At 32.8% G+C, this 18,537-nt stretch overlaps 2 protein-coding genes and 1 non-coding gene across 6 annotated transcripts in view; 2 read left to right on the forward strand and 1 right to left on the reverse strand.

Moving 5' to 3' along the window:
• Window positions 1-18,537, forward strand: part of Rb1 (RB transcriptional corepressor 1) — a 161,197-nt gene that overhangs the window by 76,187 nt on the left and 66,473 nt on the right. The window lies entirely within an intron of this gene.
• Window positions 12,215-12,289, forward strand: Trnaa-agc (transfer RNA alanine (anticodon AGC)). Its single transcript has one exon. It is a non-coding gene; the product is annotated as a tRNA-Ala (tRNA).
• Lpar6 (lysophosphatidic acid receptor 6) lies at window positions 15,702-17,605 on the reverse strand. The gene has a single exon (XM_027928769.3). The coding sequence runs from the start codon at window positions 16,920-16,922 to the stop codon at window positions 15,888-15,890; it is 1,035 nt and encodes a 344-aa protein (XP_027784570.1). The 5' UTR covers window positions 16,923-17,605; the 3' UTR covers window positions 15,702-15,887.

Below are 18,537 nucleotides of genomic sequence, written 5' to 3' on the forward strand. Positions count from 1 at the left end.
AATCACTGGTAATGTGCTTTGTTCTGAAAATGACTTTCTGATATTAATAAAGCCACTCCGGGCCACTTCAGCTTTCTTTTCATTAGTATTAGCATGTCATTTGCCCTGTTCTTTTATGTTTTACTTATTAGTGTCTTTATGCTTAAAGTAGTTTCTCATAGGTAGTGTGTAGTTGGGTTTCAAATCCAGTCTGACAATCTCTGCCTTTTAATTTATATTTATTGTAATTATTGATATGGTTGGGTCTAAATTCTCCATCTAACTTGTTTCCTATTTGTCCTGTCTCTTCTTTGTTCCCCTTTTCCTGCATTCTTTGGCACTATATGTTTTATATTCTGTTTTATCTTCTTTATAGGCTTACTACCTATATACTTCTTTGCTTTATTTTGTAATTTGCTGCTTTATGATTTATAATATGCATCTTTAACTTCTCAGTCTACCTTTAAATACTGTTGCACTGTTTCTCATACAGTCTTAAGAACCTTAGATGCCCTTCAGTAGATGAATGGATAGGGGAACTTTGGTATATATACTCAACGGAACATTATTCAGCATTAAAAGAGAATAAAATCATGGCATTTGCAGGTAAGTGGATGGAGTTGGAGAATATTTGCTAAGTGAAGTTAGCCAATCTCAAAAAACCAAAGGCGGAATATTTTCTTTGATATGAGATGCTGACTCATAATGGCGATGAGGGGGAGCATGGGAGGAATGGAGGAACTTTAGATAGGGCAAAGGGGAGGGAGGGGAAGGAAGGGGGTCAGGGGGTAGGAATGATGGTGGGATGAGTTAGACGTATTACCTTAAGTATATGTATGAAGATACAATTGGTGTGAAAATACTTTGTATAGTCAGTGACTTGGAAAATTGTGCTCTATATGTGTAATATGAAATGAATTGCATTCTTCTATCTATAACAAATTAGAATAAATAAATAATTTAATATTAAAAAAGAATTTAGAGAGGGTGCAGTGGCACATGCCTTGGAAGGCTAAGACAAGAGAATCACTTGAGCGTAGGAGTTCAGAGCCATCCTTGGCAACATAATAAGACCACATCTAAAAGCAAAAACAAAACCCAACCAAACACTGCAGCGGTGGCACACAACTTTAATCTCAGAGACATAGGAAGCCGAGGCAGGAGGATTTTGAGTTCAAAGCTATCCTCAGCAACTTAGCAAGGCCCTGTCTCAAAGTAATGAATAAAAAGGAAGGGCTGAGGATGTGGCTCAGTGGTTAAGCGCTCCTAGGTTCAATTCTTGGTACCAAGAAGAAAACAAAAAACAAAAACAAAAGACAACCAACCACAAAAAAAACAAGGCCTTAGAACAGTATTCTTTATGATACATTACTTCAATATAAATTATAGACCCTATAATACAGTGATATTATTTTTGTTTTAAACAATCAACTATTCTTTTTTTCTACATTAAATGTATTGGGTCTTCTGATTACTGTTTTGGAGGGGTTATTACACTAGCTGGAAAACACTGAAGTACTTACTAGTTATTAACTGTTTCCTTGTATTAAATTTCCATAAGTCCCAAGAAAGTTGAATCTCCTGTAAATGTTATCAAATATAGCTTACTCATTAAATTTGTTTCTGTCCTACTACTTTTCTGTGATCACCAAACATAAGCAAATTTCTTTAGGTAGTTACATAAATTTTGGACAGCATACTTCTATGTAAGAGAAGATTGAAAATATTTCTTTCAAATTATTTTTCTAAAATTTAAAAGTCTATTTTAGGTGAGTACCATTGTAATGAATAGCTTATATTTTTGGAGTCCTAACAGATTTTGAAAGCTTCTTTGGTATTCCTTTGAAATGTCAAACTTGACAGGAAGTGAACACAAAAGGGAGAAAAGCCTGTGACTCTGAAAAAGCCAGAAAGGATATCTGTTTGTCTGTTTATATGGTAAATCATTAACCTCTGGTGCTCTTTGTACAAAGGTTTTAGTATTTACCATGAGACATTGTTTCCACCCCCCCAAGTTATATTTTACAGAGAACTATTTCTCAGGAAGGCAAGCGAATTGTAAGATAAGGATTAAGCCACATTTAATGCTTTTTTAATAATATAGGTAAGGACAGTGGAGCAGTGTGATGCCATATTTAAAGTTACACAACAGCTGTGATACTAGAATGAAAAATTATGTTGTGTTTTAAAAGCTTCTCATGAGTTCTTTAAAATAATCATGCATTTACGTTTTTTTCCAGCAAGAACATATTTTAATTAAAAAAAATCTTATTCTTTCTGAAAAAAAATCTTATTCTTTCTCACTCTTACTCAGTTTATTCCTAATATTGTGCCCTTAACTTCTGCAAGTAACTAATAGCTTCTCAAGTGATTTATAAGGCTTGGTTTCACTGTTCAAAATTGAAATTTATTTTGTCCAAAATACAACTTGGCTTCCCAATATGTCTGTTTTTCCATTACTTTTCAAGTTTCCAAGGCTTGAATGCCGAGTGTGCTTTTTTTCCCTCTAGTTTAGTATAGAGTCTGTGAATTTTTAGAAGTATTTTAAGCCAACTGCAATGGTGCTTGCCTGTAATCTCATCTACTGGGGATGCTGAGGCAGGAGAATCATAAATTCAAGGTGAGCCTCAGAAATTTAGCAATACCCTGTCTCAAAATTAAAAAAAAATATAAAAAATGCTAGGGATGTAGCTCAGTGGTACAGAGCCTCTGGGTTTAATTGCTAGTACCACATGGAAAAACTAAACAAACAAACAAAACCTTTACCATGCTCAGATTTATTTCATTATTATTTTTAAAATCTGTTTTCATTTACATTTCCCTAGATCAGATCAACACCTTCTTCTGTTCAATCTCCCACCTTTGGCACTAACCTTCATCTTATATTTTAGTGCCAACTTAATCTTCCTAAATGCTTATTTATGCACATTCCTGTTCAAGAATCTTCAGTGACTTCCATTGCCATATAGAAGAAAACCAGTCTCTTAACTGTGGCTGTGATAATGTGGCCCTGCCTCTTTATCACAGCTTTACTTTCCAGACCTTCTTTCCTACTCATCATTTAATATAGTCAGAGAGTTCTTTCATCTCTGGAGCAGACAACATTTATTCAAAGACAGGTAGCGTGGCCTAACGTGGGACATGGAATCAAATGACCTGATTTTAGGTCCTGGCCCTTCCATGTACAAGTTAATACCTTTATGTCTCAGTTTCTTCCTTCGTAAATTGAGACATGTACTTTTGTTCTTGGTGGTGATACTAGGAATCGAATCCAGAGTATCGTGCATGCTAAGCATGTGTTCTACCACTGAGCTACAGCTCGAGCCCTATAGATTAAGACAGACGAAAAGATTCAAGTCCTTCTAGCCTAAGTATATTTTCTACAAAACTATTTAAATGTTCAGAATTATTTGTCATTACTGAATGTGAATCCACATTCCACTGGATTGCTTCATGGTTTATAAAATATTCAAGAAAAATTATTTCAAAAAAATACAATGACGAGGTTTCATTTGCTTGTTTTCCTTTAGCTCAGTTCTCCCTAGTTCTCCTTAGGTGATACTTGATATTCTGTGCATCATGTATTTTAAATAAACTGTACTTGTTGTCCCTAAAGGTTTTTGTAATCTAGTAGATAGGTGAATTACTGGGCTATACTGTGAAAATGGATAAGCCATGAAAGTCAAAAGGAGTCAGGTTTGGAAATGTGCAATGGCAGATGAATATTAAAAGTAGTCTTAAAAGTTATATTATCAGAGTTTTTAACTTTGTTTAAAATGAAGAGCTAGCTCTATTGGTAAAGGTGGTATTCTACAAAAGAGAGTGCACCAGATAATTTATGCAGTAATTATTTTTAAAAATATGTGTGTACACTCATGTACTATTTTGGAGGGAAATCTTGAAATACAGTATGTGCTTCCTTTCTTCTTTAACAGAACATATTGAAAGCACTTTCTGAAGTAGCGAACCCATTATAAACATTAGTGAACTGGACTCCTCATTTGCCTCTGGAGAAGGCTGTGCTCTTTTCCTAGTGATTTTCCCCTACCTTTACTCCCTTTTTTTCTATTGGTTTATTATTTCTCAGTGTTTTAGTGTCTAAGGCTTTACATCTGTTGCCTCTAACTTGCTCTGCTAAATTAATTAAATCAATATGCACTATGGTATATGCTCTTTGTCTCTTGAGGTTTTTGGCACAACTATGTTAACAAATTTTTTTCTTCCAAGTTGAGGGCTTTTTTTGTTTGCTTTTTTTTTTTTTTTTTGGTAATGCTTTTCAAACTTTAATGTGTATTAGAATCATCTATAGAGCTTGTGAAAATACAGTTTCTTATCAAGTAGGTCTGGGTTGGGGCTTGATATTCAGCATTTCCAATAAACTCCTGGATGATTCTGATGTTGCTAATCTGTGGGCCATTCTTCAGGGTAACAGAATTCTGAATGACTCTAGATGAACATATATTCTTATAGGGCTTTCAAGTGAAATTCTCTGTTGGTTCTTTACACTAACTCTGCAAAGGAGAAAGTGTAGATGTGATTCTAGTTTGCATGCGAGGGGAGAGAGTCACTGAATATCTGTGCCCCACCCAGGAACTAATTAGTAATGGATGGAAGGGGAAATCTAACATTTATTCAGCAGCTGCAGTGTGCTGTGCATTAAAAGTGTCTGTTTAATTTAATTCTCATAACAATCCTATGAATTTGATACTTTTCATTTTCCAAAAGTAGAAACTGGTTCAGGAATGTTAAGTAATTTATGTCAGATCACCCAATTGGCATTTGAACTCCTTTTGATTTGATTCCAAATTCCATGTTGGTTTCTAGTAAAGCACTCTGTTGCTGAGTCACATTATTTCTGTTAAACAATGCACACACTCTTTTTATTACCACTGGAATATGTAGTTAGGCCTATTAGGTAGCACAACAGGGAAGAATATAAAGAGTAAGTTCCAAAATTTAAAGAAAATTCTAAGGAGAATTTTAAAATATAAATATGCAGTACAAGTATGAACAAAATGAGGAAAGTAACTTAGTTCCTGTGAATAATTCTCTTTTTTTCTTTGAATAATTATGCACTGAGGTGAAAATAGATGATTGCTTTTAAGGATAAAAGCTTAATTTAATAAAATCACTTTTTCTTTATAAATCTTAAGGATCAATAAGGTGATAAATATGTTTTTATGTGATTCTTCATGTTGTAAAAAAAAAAAAAAAGAAAGAAAATAAAACCCCAGAAAATGGAAAGAAACAAAGATGAGTATAATAAATCAATGTAGGTCTTCTGTATTAAATGCTTACATAAACCCAAGTTCATGATCCAGATCAGTTTATGGTTTTAAAAGTAAAATCTTTTTCATGTTCAAACCTTTGCTCAAGGCACTTCTAGTAGTTGCACCCTATGTTTGACCCTAAGTCTATCCTTTTTTTTTTGGTCCCTTTGTTTAATCTTTAAAACACTCTGATACACAGGAGAAATTGCTGGAGTTCACTGTTGAAAAGTATTTATGACTTGTCCATTCATGTTGCCCCTCCTCACCACATCGTCTGTGTTATACATGTTACACAGTCTCTTTGTTTTTGAATTGGTACAAAGAACTAAAGAAATTCAGACATCTCAAAAAAATCCAGCAACTCAGGAACATCCTTTAGGTAGCTCATAAATAGAACCAGTGCTTAGAAAAAGCTCATCACTTGCCTACTTTTTAGAAGTCTTTCCTGATTGTCATATAGACCAACACCAAAATGATCCCCACTTGGCATTCAGTGTAGAAATATCAATAATAAGTAATGCTTTTGCATATTTGTACAAGCACTAAAAAAGTTGTGTTAACTCATTTGCTTCTTACAATTTTGTGAAATACTCTTCTTATGACCATTTCATGGATGAAGAAGCACAGAAAACTTGAGAACTTTCCCTTGTCATCAAACTAGTTGTTGACAAAGCCAGAATTTTAACTCAGGATCTCTAGTTCCTAAGGCTATACTCAACCTCTGTGCTGTTTCTCTGTGTATATTAGTTTACTGTTTGAAATTTGCAATGTCATGACTAGTTTCTTTCCTCATGTTTTATCTGTTTGTCTCTTTATCTTTGTGAGTACTACTGTGCTGTAGAAAGAGCCTGGAATTGGATCACCAGATCTCATTTAATCTTCACAGAAGCTGGAAGGGTAAATCCTGTTTAAAGAGAAAGAAACCTGAGGTTCAGAGATGACATGTAATTTGTTTTGGTGTGATTCTGAGCAAGTTGTCTCACTATCTCACATTTCCTTATCCATGAAATGGGAACAGTAACATTTACCATTCAGAATTCTTGTGAGCATTTATGAGAACAGTAATCAAAAATATCAGAATTCTTATTTCTCCTTACTTCATTTCCTTTCCTCTCCCATGCAATGATTTCTTAATAACAGAGAACACAGGTAAATAGTATTAGACCTGTTTATCCTGGCTACTATAATGTATGGAGAATTTTTCTCCTTGCTCTTCCACCCCACTGCCTTCTCAAAATAGAAAAAGTTTAGGGGAAAAAAGGTGTTACTGAACTCCAATGTTGCCAGAATATAGGGAATGTTAGCTGTTACATTGCAGTTGACATTTGTTACATTGCTTTAGTTATGATTCATGTCAGTAGGTAACATTGAGGGCAATGTTAGTTCATTATTCAAGTACAAACAAGGGAGACAGCAACTGTAGGAATAGCCAGGAAATATCTTCTAGGCTTAACTTCTGAGCATGGAAGTACATATACTCTATTCAGAAAGCCTAGTATGCAGTCATGATGTTAGAGAATTACTTAAATTAGTCTTAGAATTTTCACTTCTAAATTTGTACTCATTTCTTAACTAGGGTAGTGTGGATGGACTCTGGAAATCTGGATGTCCAGAATACAAAAAGGAAAAATACAAACTGTCTATTTGAATTTCTGTAGCAGAGTAGGAGATTGTTATTAATTAGTAAGTTTAATAAAATTTTAGACCCACTCAAAGGCAGTTGTTCTTTGAGTTCACCTACCCTTAATTTTAAAGTAAGACAATTTTTTGGCATTTCTCTTTGCATAATATTTATGGCATGGTTTTAAAACTCTGAACTATCACAACCCAGTCATTTCAATATGTATGTTTGTGGCTCTTACATATATGGGTTTACTAATTTACTTACTGTCTTCTAATATTTTCTACTTTTGTCAAAAAAGTATTTTTGTTTTTTTTTTCTATAAGTGCTAAATTTAGAACATGATAAGGCATTATGGACTAGGAAACAGCTGGGTTTGTTTCTTACTCTTTCTGAGTTTTAATGTTCCTTACTTTTGTTAAAGTATAAAAGATAATTTTTCTTTAAGGTGTTTATTATACTCTTTAAGAATACTTCAACAACTAACATAATCTTACTATCTTTGAGTTCATTTCCTTTTTGGAATTACAGTGTATAGTCATTCTTATCATTTTAGCCTTTTCATATTTTAAGATGATTTGTCTTAAAGTTTTTTTCTTTTACAACTAAGTAATGCTACTTTTTAAAAATTAAGTTTTGTTACTTATAGGATTTTTTCTTCTAAGCATTGAAATGAGGAAGGTAGAGAAGTGAAATGACTTGTCTTTTACTAGTATGTGAATCATAAACAAAATAAATACCAGATTCCTAATACTGTGGATGGGCTCTGGAATTCTGGATGTCCATAAAACAAAGAGGAAAAATATAAACTATCTGAATTTCTGTAGCAGAGTAGGAGACTGTTATTAATTAGTAAGTTTAATTTGTTCTTGAAAATATAATTTTTTTACATTATCTTTCTAATAGAAATATTGGACACTTTGACTACTTTCTGTTTTAGACTACTGTCTAATTTATTTGAACACACATATTTAAATAGTCTTCTGAGAATAGTTTTCCACAGTTAAGTTTCAGTGAAGAGCTGGGCATGGTGTCTCTTACCTGTAATCCCAGCTACTTATGAGGCTAGGGAAGGGGAATGGTAAGCTCAAGGCCAGCCTGGACAATTTAGCAAGATCCGCTCTCAAAATTAAAGGATTGGGGATATGTAGCTTGCCTGGCATGTGTGAGGCCCTTGGTTTGATTCTCTAGTACCACACATAACAACAGTGTTCAAATGAAGAATTAATGGCATGTAGGGGACAGAGAATGACAAAAATTGCCATAATAATGCAAAAATTATATCCCTGACCTTTGTCATTATTTCTCTAGAAATAACTCTGTAATCTTTTGTGAGAAAATATACACGTCTTTCTCTCTTTTTTTAAACATATGTCCATATATTTTTTCCTTCTTTTCAGTGACTAGACTATATTGAATTATGTGTGTTTTAGTCTTTTTGATCTGAAGAAGTATTGAGACCACAATGTAAAATATAGCATTTTTTGCCTAACAGTTCTGAAACCAGTTATTTTGGCTGTCAGCAAAAACTATATATGAGACGTATGAGCCAAATGGGATAATTTTAGTGCTAAGTCTTAAGTAGTCATTTTTATTTAAATAAACTGCTTCTTATGTTCATCAAGTACTCTACATAAAACCTCTGTCCCTGAAAAGCCTAAATTTTAGTCTTGTGTGAATATTTTATACTCAAATAATTAAGACAATTTTTTATTTTAAAATAATTATGTGATTTTTATATTTTATGTCCATTAAAATATGAACTAATTATTAATTGGTAAAGGCAAAGTATCATTTTTTAAGGAGAATTAAATAGAAGTATATGTTGTTCATAATACAAAGATTTGCTTTATTTTGATGAAAAACCCCTGTAATTTTTTAGTTGTTGTAAAAGGATTTTAAAATAGTATGACTTTTCTTGTAAAATAATTACTTTTAAAAATGAGAAGTGTTCTGGTTCATAATAGCAGAGTACTGATCACATACCTTTACCATCTTTCCCCCTGCAACCCTACAGATATAATAAAAAAGAAATACATGTGCACACATGGGTGAAACCCAGCAATGCCTGGACTGTGTCCTGGAAAACCTATGGAGGAAAGTGGAGGTGTTGATTCATTTATGAGGGTTGTATTTGGATATGACAAAGTATAGTAGACCATAGCACAGTATACACACAGGAAAGGACTCTGATGGAAGTGGGACATAGAGTTCTCTAAGGAGAACTTGCAAGCTCCAAGTAGTAAATAGTTGTTTGGCAATAATCAGGAATTTTCCAAAGTACTACCTGGCAGTGATCCTCAAACTTGAACATGCATCAGAATCGTTTGGAGGCCTTATAAAAACACAGATTACAGATTGCTGGATGCAACCCTAAAGTTTCCAAGGCAGTGTCCAAGAATTTGTGTTTCTAGTATGTTTCCAGGAGATGCTGCTGCTGCTGTTCTGAGTGCTACACATTGAGAACCACATTTTGAGAACATGAAACACTTGGACCCATGCCCTACCAAGGGCCATGTCAGCCAACAAGAATCAGGAAAATGCACCTCCCTCAAAACTAATGAATTAGAAAATGATGCTTCTCCAGACACAGCAGCCCAAAGCCCTTGGTATGCAGAGTTTGTCCTAAAACCCCATACTGTTGTGCAGTACATAAACTATACAGATAAAGATAATCCTCAATTTATGATGGTTTTGGTCCCAGTAAATCCCAAGTTGAAAATGCCAATGCTTTTAATACCTTACCCTACCCTTATTTGGATGTGATAGCTTATCAACATATTTAATACTTTACCTTTCTTATTTGGAACAATAAAAATGTGATAGCTTAAACAGTGTACTGTAGAGTGCTATTTGTTTGCCCTCATGATCACATGCCTGTCAGGGAGCTGTGACTTGATGCTATTCTCCAGCATTAAAAGAGTATCATAGGGCTTTTACTAGCCTGGGAAAAGATCAAAATCAAAGTCTGAAGTATGGTTTCCATTGAATATGTATTATTTTCACACATTGTTAAGAAAAATCATAATTTGAATCATTGTAAGTTGTAGACCTTCTGTATATGCCTAACCCTGTCCCACCCCAAATTTTGTGTATACATAACAGCACAGGGTTTCCTGATGGTGCCATAGACAGAAGTGGTGCAGAAACTAGGTAAATCCAAACTTGGAAAAAAATTTTTTTAAAGAGAAAACATAGTTTTTCCTAGTTGAAAAATATAACAAACTATTGTGCTATTACACTGTTTCTTATTTTGATATTTGGGAGCACTTTGGTTTCATTATCTTTCTGTTCATCCCCACAAGAACAATCAGAAAAAGTAGACAAGATGAAATAATAAATAATAACAAAAATTTGCAGAGCTAATGAAAGTCAAAAGTTTTCAGATGGGAAGGGCTCATTCAATGTGCCAAACATGATGAATAAATGTATTTTGGTGAAAATCAGAATTCTGAAGATAATGAGAAAGTTGTGAAAGCTTCCAGGGAGAAATAATAAATTCTTTTCTGGGGAATAAGATTCAGATCAGCATTGCCATTCTCATTTGTCTACTGGATAAATATTTGAGGACAAAATGAAATAATTTTTTTACTATTCTTTTTGAAATGAAATTACTGGAGAATACACTTTAGCAAATGAAAAAAGTCTTCAAGAAAAGGGAAGTCATGAAATCTAAGAAAAAGTGAAACTGTCATAGCAGTGCAGAGAGAAATCAATAGGAGGAAAAAAAAATCTTAGGATGCAGCAAATCTAGGAAAATAGTTGTTCCAAATAAGAAATAAGATAGTTCCATGAAGAATGTCTTCAAGAACAAAGTGGTTTCTTTTTTTCTTTTTGGTCTGGGGATTGAACCCAGGATTGCTTTACCTCTGAGCTACATCCGCAGTCCTTTTTATTTTTTATTTTTTTATTTTGAATTAGAATTTCACTAAATTGTTTAGAGCTTTGCTAAATTGCTGGGGTTGTCCTTGAACTTGTGATCCTCTTGCCTCAGCCATGAGATTAAGTGTGCAGGCACCTGACAAAAATGGTTTCTTTTAGCAATTTTTGGACCTCATCTAAATAGTGAGGGTTCACAGATGCAGTTTAAAGTTGATAAATGAAAGGTTGATAACTGTAAGAGTTGAATTCTTGTAGTCTTTTTGACAAAAGAGAATTTGCTGCTTTTGTGTGTGTTGGGGTGCTTTTGAAGAATTAAATGAGCCATCAGTTTGGTAAAGAAAAAGGCAGTCTTTTATTTATTTACATATTTGTGTTTGTAGATATAGAAGTTTTATTAAAACTATACTTTTAATACCTAGAATAGGAACTATGTAAAATAGGTATTAGTTTTTTAAAATTAATCTGGCAGGCAGATAATATCTAACTTGTTCTTTACTCTAGACCCCTTCCTTCCAATCATTAGTCCTTTTCAATTTGGAATTTATTTCCTTAGAAGTCATGTATGTTATAAATGGGTAAATTAGTTTTCATGCCAATCTGGTTCAATCTTGTGTTAGGCCCCGTAGAGACTATATATAAAGAAGTATAAAACATAGTCCCTTTCCTCAAGAAGCTTGATGTATCTAGTTAGGCAGTTATTGCACAACCAATATAAGAAAGTAACTACCAGGTACTTTTCTTTGCCCAAAACAAATGCATCTGTACCTTGTATCAGAGGGATCTTTTAGAGAGAGAGAGAATCTTTTTTGTAGATGGACACAACACAATGCCTTTATTTTTTCTGTGGTGCTGAGAATGGAACATGGATTGCGCCCGCCTGTGCTAGGCAAGTGCTCTACCACTGAGCCACAATCCCAGCCCCTCAGAGGGATCTTGAAATACAAATCTGATCAAGTCTCCTACTTGATATCCTTCAAGACTTCCTAAATATCCTCAGCTGTTAACATGGTCTTAATGTGAGCTATAACCATATAAGTGCTCAGTCTTATAACTCCAGATGCTTTGACTTTGCTATAATCCTTTCGGTATGCCAAGTTCTCTTCCTTTTCATGTGCCAGTGCTCTGGCCACCATTAAAGATCTAGATCAATCAAAACAATGGAGTTCCTACCTAGTCTCTACCTTAAATTCTTAAGTGACTCTGTGCACGTTACTTAGTTTTTTAGTTTCTTAAGTTTCTCCAACTTAAGGTACAAATGACCTCCAGGCCCTTTCAGTTCTAAATTGTGAATTTTCCAGAACCATTTTGATAGGAAGATAATGGAAGTCAGCACATTCAGCTGTGGCTATTAACTACAACTGTGACTATTAACTACAACTCACCTCTAAGTATATGGTATATATTTGTTTCTCACTCTTAACATCTTCTTAAACTTTAATTATTTTCAAAAATCAGGGCTGGGTTATATGTAGCTCAGTGGTAAAGCATGTGCTTAGCATGCACAAAGCCCTGGGTTCAATCCCCAGCAACACATAAAAAAAAAAAAAAAAAACTCACTTGATTTTATCTATATGAGTAAAGCAAATTTTGAGTTTGAAAATTGATTTATAAATTTTTGAATTACCCCTACTTCTGGGGTCCTATTTCTTGTATTGATTTTACCACTGCTTTTCAGGTGAAAGAGATAATTTCATATCCTTATTTTAAGAAGATAATGTAGTAAATCTTTGAGAGAGGGAGAGGGAAGGACTTGGTAGAGAATTTGGCCTTAAGTTAATTTTCTATTTTTTTAAAATTATCTGACCTGTTGTCTTATTTAATTGATATTCTTTGTTCTTTTATAAAGTGGTCAGGAAACAAGTAAAAATGATGAGATAAAATCGAAATTTCAGAATTAATGATTTTAAGATTATGTACATATTGACCTCTGGAAAATATTAATTAAGAAATATTATTGATCATTAATAATATTTGTTTTAAATGTGTCCTATATCATTAGTCCTTTTCAATTTGGAATTTATTTCCTTAGAAGTCATGTATGTTATAAATGGGTAAATTAGTTTTCATGCCAATCTGAGTTTTTTATTTATTTTTTACTTTTTATTATTTTTTAAAATATTTTGTTTTTAGTTGTTGATGGACTTTATTGTCTTTATTTTTATGTGGTGCTGAGAAATCGAAACCAGTGCCTCATGCATGCTAGGTGAGCATACTACCACTGAACCACAACTGCAGCCCCCAATCTGAGTTTTGTAAAAACCGTTTAGGATTACTTTGAGATTTCATTTACATCTAAGCACTGTTTATAAAATTGTTTCTATGCAAAAATTTATTCACAACTATGAATACCAGGTTACATCTTCCCTCGTTTGTGACAACATCTGGAATTGGATTGGCATATAAGTATTAAAAGTTTGAGTATTAGAAGGTAGTAAAAATTCTTCTAGTCCATAGTAATATATATTAACAAAAAACAAAGTGTCTGGTTCATCAGGGGTCCAAGATTGCAGCATCAAAAAGCAATTGCTCTAGACTCTTAATAGCTATTTCCATTCATAAATCAAATGTTTGTCAGTTGGAAAGATGAAGTTAACATCATTTTCTATTTTCTGTTCCTCAACTTAGTGGCTAATTCTTTTAATTACCAGTACCTATGATTATGATTTATACTTCAAATTTATTTTCAGTATTTTGAATGTAAATATTAAGGTTTTCTGATTGGGTCTTCAGTTTCTTCCTTCTTTTAATTTTCTACTAATACATTATGCACAGGACATTTATTTTATGGATTAGTTATTCAATTGGTATTTTCTAAGAAAAGATAATTTTTAGGTTCATAACCAATTATTAGGATGCTGTAAAGCTGTTTTCAAACCCTGAAAAAAACTCTCCTCTTATTGTGTTCCTCTGAAGGAAGTTGATATATGAAGGAAGATTAGCTAATCATCTACTTTTATGAAGATGTTAAAAGCAATGACAGTTTTTTTTCAGGGGAAGGGAAGGGCTCAAAAGTAAAAAGTAAAATCTTTAGTTCTAATTTTATTATAGATATTTCTGAATAAAGAGGAAAGAGAAAATCCTTGGAATATGTAGTTTACCTTAAATTGTAACACTAACAAAGGAAAATAATTTTAATTTTGTTCTAGTACTCTGTCTATAGAGATAAGATGTATTCCATATTTGAGGTTCCAGATGAGAAAACAAGTATCAGCTGTGTATCAAATTATGAAGAATCTTAAGAACTTTGATTCATGTACCCTCCTATTGACAAGAAGGCAACAAAAATTTCTCTAGTAATCATAGTATTAACAACTCTCTAGTTAGTATTTTGCTAATATTTTAAAGTAATATTCATGCTTTGTGATCTTACCTTGGGTTTTACTCACAGATCTTTTTTTTTTTTTTTTTTTTTTGGGCTGAATCCAGCCTGTTTACTCACAGATCTTTAAGCAGAGGAATGGTATGAGAAATCTCAAAGTTATGTAACTCTCTGCTTCTTTTAGATGGGTAGGCTGTTAGTTGCTTTTCAACTCAAAAATACACATTTAAAAGTGCTTAATGAATATCTTTTCTGGAGTGTGGTATGAAATTAAAGAACCTTATATAACATACACACACTTCTCTTGGAATATAAAGGAATATAAATATTAATTTTTTCATTAATTTTGTTTGGCTTTAGGTTTACCTAAAACCAGATCCCTAAAGAAAATCTCCCACAATTAGTTTACTGAAAATGAATTTACTAATCTAGCAAATCATTTTGAGTTGTCAGAAGTCATTGTAGCCCAAACCCAGAGAGTAGTAAATATCAAATGTACATCTTAAAATTTGTCTAGTTTGCATCCAGGTTTCGAAAAAATAAGATGGTGAAAACCAGATAGGTTGAATGATGGATTCAATTACATGTCCTTTTTCTCATGTAGAAGACATTCTGTTGTAGTTAACTTTGAATTGGATTTTGGGGGAAAAAAGAGAAAACTGAGAGTTTTTGTGTAGTTATGCTTTTTTTTTTTTCTGAAATATAGCTCAAAGCCTTGCCTTTTTTGTTTTATAATGAAAATGTGATTGTGTTTTATTATATGTTTTGTTTTGTTGCTTTTTATATAAGAAACTGTGTTCTTAATAAAACTATTTGACATGCATTATTTTGCCATATATTAACATTTTGCTACTTTAAACAACATTTTCTACAATTTAGTATTTGGCTTCAATACTAAAGAAGAAGAGGGAAGTAAAATAAAAAATAAGTTGAATATCACTTTCCTAAGTACTAAATATTGTATTTCACTACCTCTGGTGTTTCTCTAACATACTCAAAATCTAACATACTCTTTATTGTACATAAATGAACTAAAAAATATACCTCTAATAGCATTTTATTTTAAAAAAATTTACTTAGCAAAATAATATTTTATTACTTTTTTGTTCTCAATTATTGTGACACATATCATTTTGAAATTGGGTTTTATATCCAGAAAAATGAATTAAAGTAGTAATTTCAAAGGATATTGTATAGTTTGACAGCATCTTCTTTTAATGAATTACCTTCAAAGATAAAACCCTTAAATACCATCTATCAGTGTCACTGCTTAAGTATCTTCAAATAGTGTTAGTATGTCATTCTACTACAGAAGACTACATTTTTAACTATTTTTGAGAAATCCTATAATAAAAACTATTATTTTAAATTGCTCTTTTCTCATTTATAATTTAAGATACATGATTAGTAGTTTTAATTCAAAATGAAATAGAAATGAAATATTTAATAAATATTAAATACTTAAAACTTCTAGTATGAGTAAATCATTTAATATAAAAATCAGTATATAGATGGTCACCACATGACTTAAATCATAGTCACTTTTAGACTTTGAATAACTTTTTTAGAGATTTTTTTTTTAATGAAGAAGGAACAAGTTAAAGTGGCTCAGAAAAAATAAAATGTAGTATACAAGAATAGAGTATATTTTAATGCTTAACACATTGAGTACAAATTTTCTTTAAAAACATTAAAATGTCCATGTGTTGTCTTTTGGAGGTCAGGAGAAATAGTTTTCCAAGAGAACACTTTTCACAGTTGAAGGAACTTGGAGGTTCTGTCCCAGTGAAGTTCCAGTGGTTTTAGTTCAGGCAGCTTATATTGTAGATTCATTGTCAAATATCTTACTTTTTAAGGTCTGTAGATTGTGTTGAATAAAATTCTCTGTGCCTTGAACTTCAGAGAATCTGTAGTCACTTCTCCTAACAGACCAGTTTTTCATTTTTATTGAATTCTGAATGGTGTCCGATGTAAAATAGTAAACTATAGGGTCAAAACAACAGTTGGAAACAGCAATGCAGAGAGTGATGGGATACATTGTCCTTACAGCTGCCACTACTGAGCAATTAACAAGTGTATGTGTTCTCATAAGAGAATATAAAATAAGATTGATATTATAAGGCACAAAACAGAAACAGAATATGACCAAATGAACGAAAATCATTTTTAAAACCTTAGTTTTGCTTATTTTGCTTCTACTTAATGTAACAGGTTTATTTAAAGTTCTTAGCACCATACTAGAACAAGTTACGTTCAAAATTAGAGGAATAAAAAATCCCACTATTTCGATGAAAATTACAATCCTTGAAAGATATGTTTTCCAAGTAGCTTCTGGAAAGTTTTCAAAGCAGGCTTCTGAGGTATTGTTACCCCGAGAGTGGGTAGACTGAAAAAAAACTGCTGGTGCACTTCCTCCGATCACAGTTAACCACACAGCAATGCAAACAAACTTTGCATTTCGTTTGGTTCTTAGAGTCTTTGACTTAAATGGGTAGACAATTGCCAGAAATCGATCTACACTAATGCAGGTTAAGAACAGAATGCTTCCATACATGTTGGTATAAAACAACATCACAGAAATCTTACAAAGCAAATCTCCAAATGGCCAATTTCGTGTTGCAAAGTAGAAAATCCTGAAGGGTAAAGTAAAAACGAAAAGCAAGTCTGACATTGCCAAGTTAATCATGTACGTGGTAGTTTCATTTCGCACTTTGAGGGTGCAGATGAAAATGTATATGGCAACACAATTGGATATTAAGCCAAGCACAAACACCATGCTGAACATGCACCCATATAAAGTGTACTTAAAGGAGTCATCATAGGGGCATTGAGAGCTGTTAGCGCTTACCATTATAAAGGCACTTCAAACTTACAGTAAGAAATTGCGTAGGTCTCTGGTCCCTGGCTGTAGTCTCCTTTGATATTCAGATTGCTACTACTATAACATCCAATTTATTCGCAAATTATTTGGATCTTTGGGTGGTTTTATAAATATTTCCTTTTTCTCCAAAATATATGAAAGAAACATGAAACTTGTTGCTGTAAAGTTTCCAGTAGATTCTTCAACAGGAAAATATTTTTATTTTCTAGTCTCCAGAAAATCCATGAATCCAAGCTTTAGTTAACTGATGGGAAAATGCAGTCAGTGAAGCCAACCCACAGGATTGCAAATGAAAAGAAAAGCTGTGTTCTAAGATGGGTACACAGCTCTTTGTCTTATAAACTTGTATTTCAGTAGTCAAGATGAGTATTTCAGAATCAGAGTTCCTTTACAATCCACAATGTTTAAGCTTAAATGATTAATCTTATTTATCTTTTCAATGCAGAGTTTCAGAGACTTAAACATTCCCAATTAGTCCTTTTTTCTTGCTTGCTTCTTTTAAATGATGTTTTCCTTTCTGGTATTCCTGCAGTAGATTCTAGATGGCCACAAGCAGAAGAATCTTTTGAAAGTTCTGAAGTAAATTCCTAAGCAAGTTAGCTCTTGTTGAATTGAGTCCTTTTCCACGGTTGCCAGCTGTATTGTGAGATGGGCTTTCTCTGAAGTGAAAAAAGAAAGGCTTGCTCGATTTGTAATATGACATCACAGGAAGAAGAGGCTGGGTTTGGACAAAGAAAGGTTTCAGCCCAGTTTGTTTGCAGTTCCTTTAATCTGATAATGTTTCTGCTGGGAATATACCTAGGAGGCTTGCAAATGGTCACTGGTTAGTTAGTTGGACCAGCTGCCCATTAACTCTTTTATGTGGAAATGCCTTCTGGGGTTCTGGCAACCTCTGAAGAGTTGTTTTTGTTTTGTTTTGCTTGGGTGGTAATAACTGAGAGGGGGGAAAACAGTTCAAGCCTGTTTCTCTTATTCTGTTGCTTTTGTATTTAGGATATGATTTTTTTTTTTTTAGAAATAAATATTATATGAATGTGTCAAATTCAGATTTTTAGTAATGTCTTAACATGGCATTTTAAAGAACTGTTTAATGTCTGAAAGAGAGACCTTTAAACTTTTATATATAAAGGATTTAACTGAGAAACCAATGACAGTGCTTCCACTCTTGGCTTCTGTTTTTTTCTAATTACGTTTTAAGATTTATCTTAATTGGTATGATTGTAAGTAGCTTTAATCCTGTGTCTCTTTAGGTTTTGATAAATAATTTGCTAACATTTCTCTTTCCTATGAAGCTGAATTAGTATTTTAGAGTTATTTCAATTTTTAAATTACCCCTTTCACCAAAGAATAAATTTAAGAATGTTTATTTTTGTTAGAGGTATAGCTCAGTGGTAGAGCATATGTTTAGAACATGTGCTTAGCTAGCTTGTTAAGGCCTGGGTTCCTTACCCAGCCTTCCCCACCAAAAAAGTTTATCTTTGATTTTGGTGTATTAATCTTATTTTAAGCACAAATGAAGGTGCATTTTTTTAATCAAAGTTTTACCCCTAAATTGATTGAAATAACTTTTGGAGAATTAATTCTA

This window comes from Marmota flaviventris, chromosome 4 (assembly GCF_047511675.1).
Source record: "Marmota flaviventris isolate mMarFla1 chromosome 4, mMarFla1.hap1, whole genome shotgun sequence".
NCBI classification, from domain to species: domain Eukaryota; kingdom Metazoa; phylum Chordata; class Mammalia; order Rodentia; family Sciuridae; genus Marmota; species Marmota flaviventris.

Coding starts and splice junctions, on each gene's coding strand:
- Lpar6 (XM_027928769.3), bottom strand. CDS start 16,922: ATGGTAAGCGCTAACAGCTCTCAATGCCCCTATGATGACTCCTTTAAG.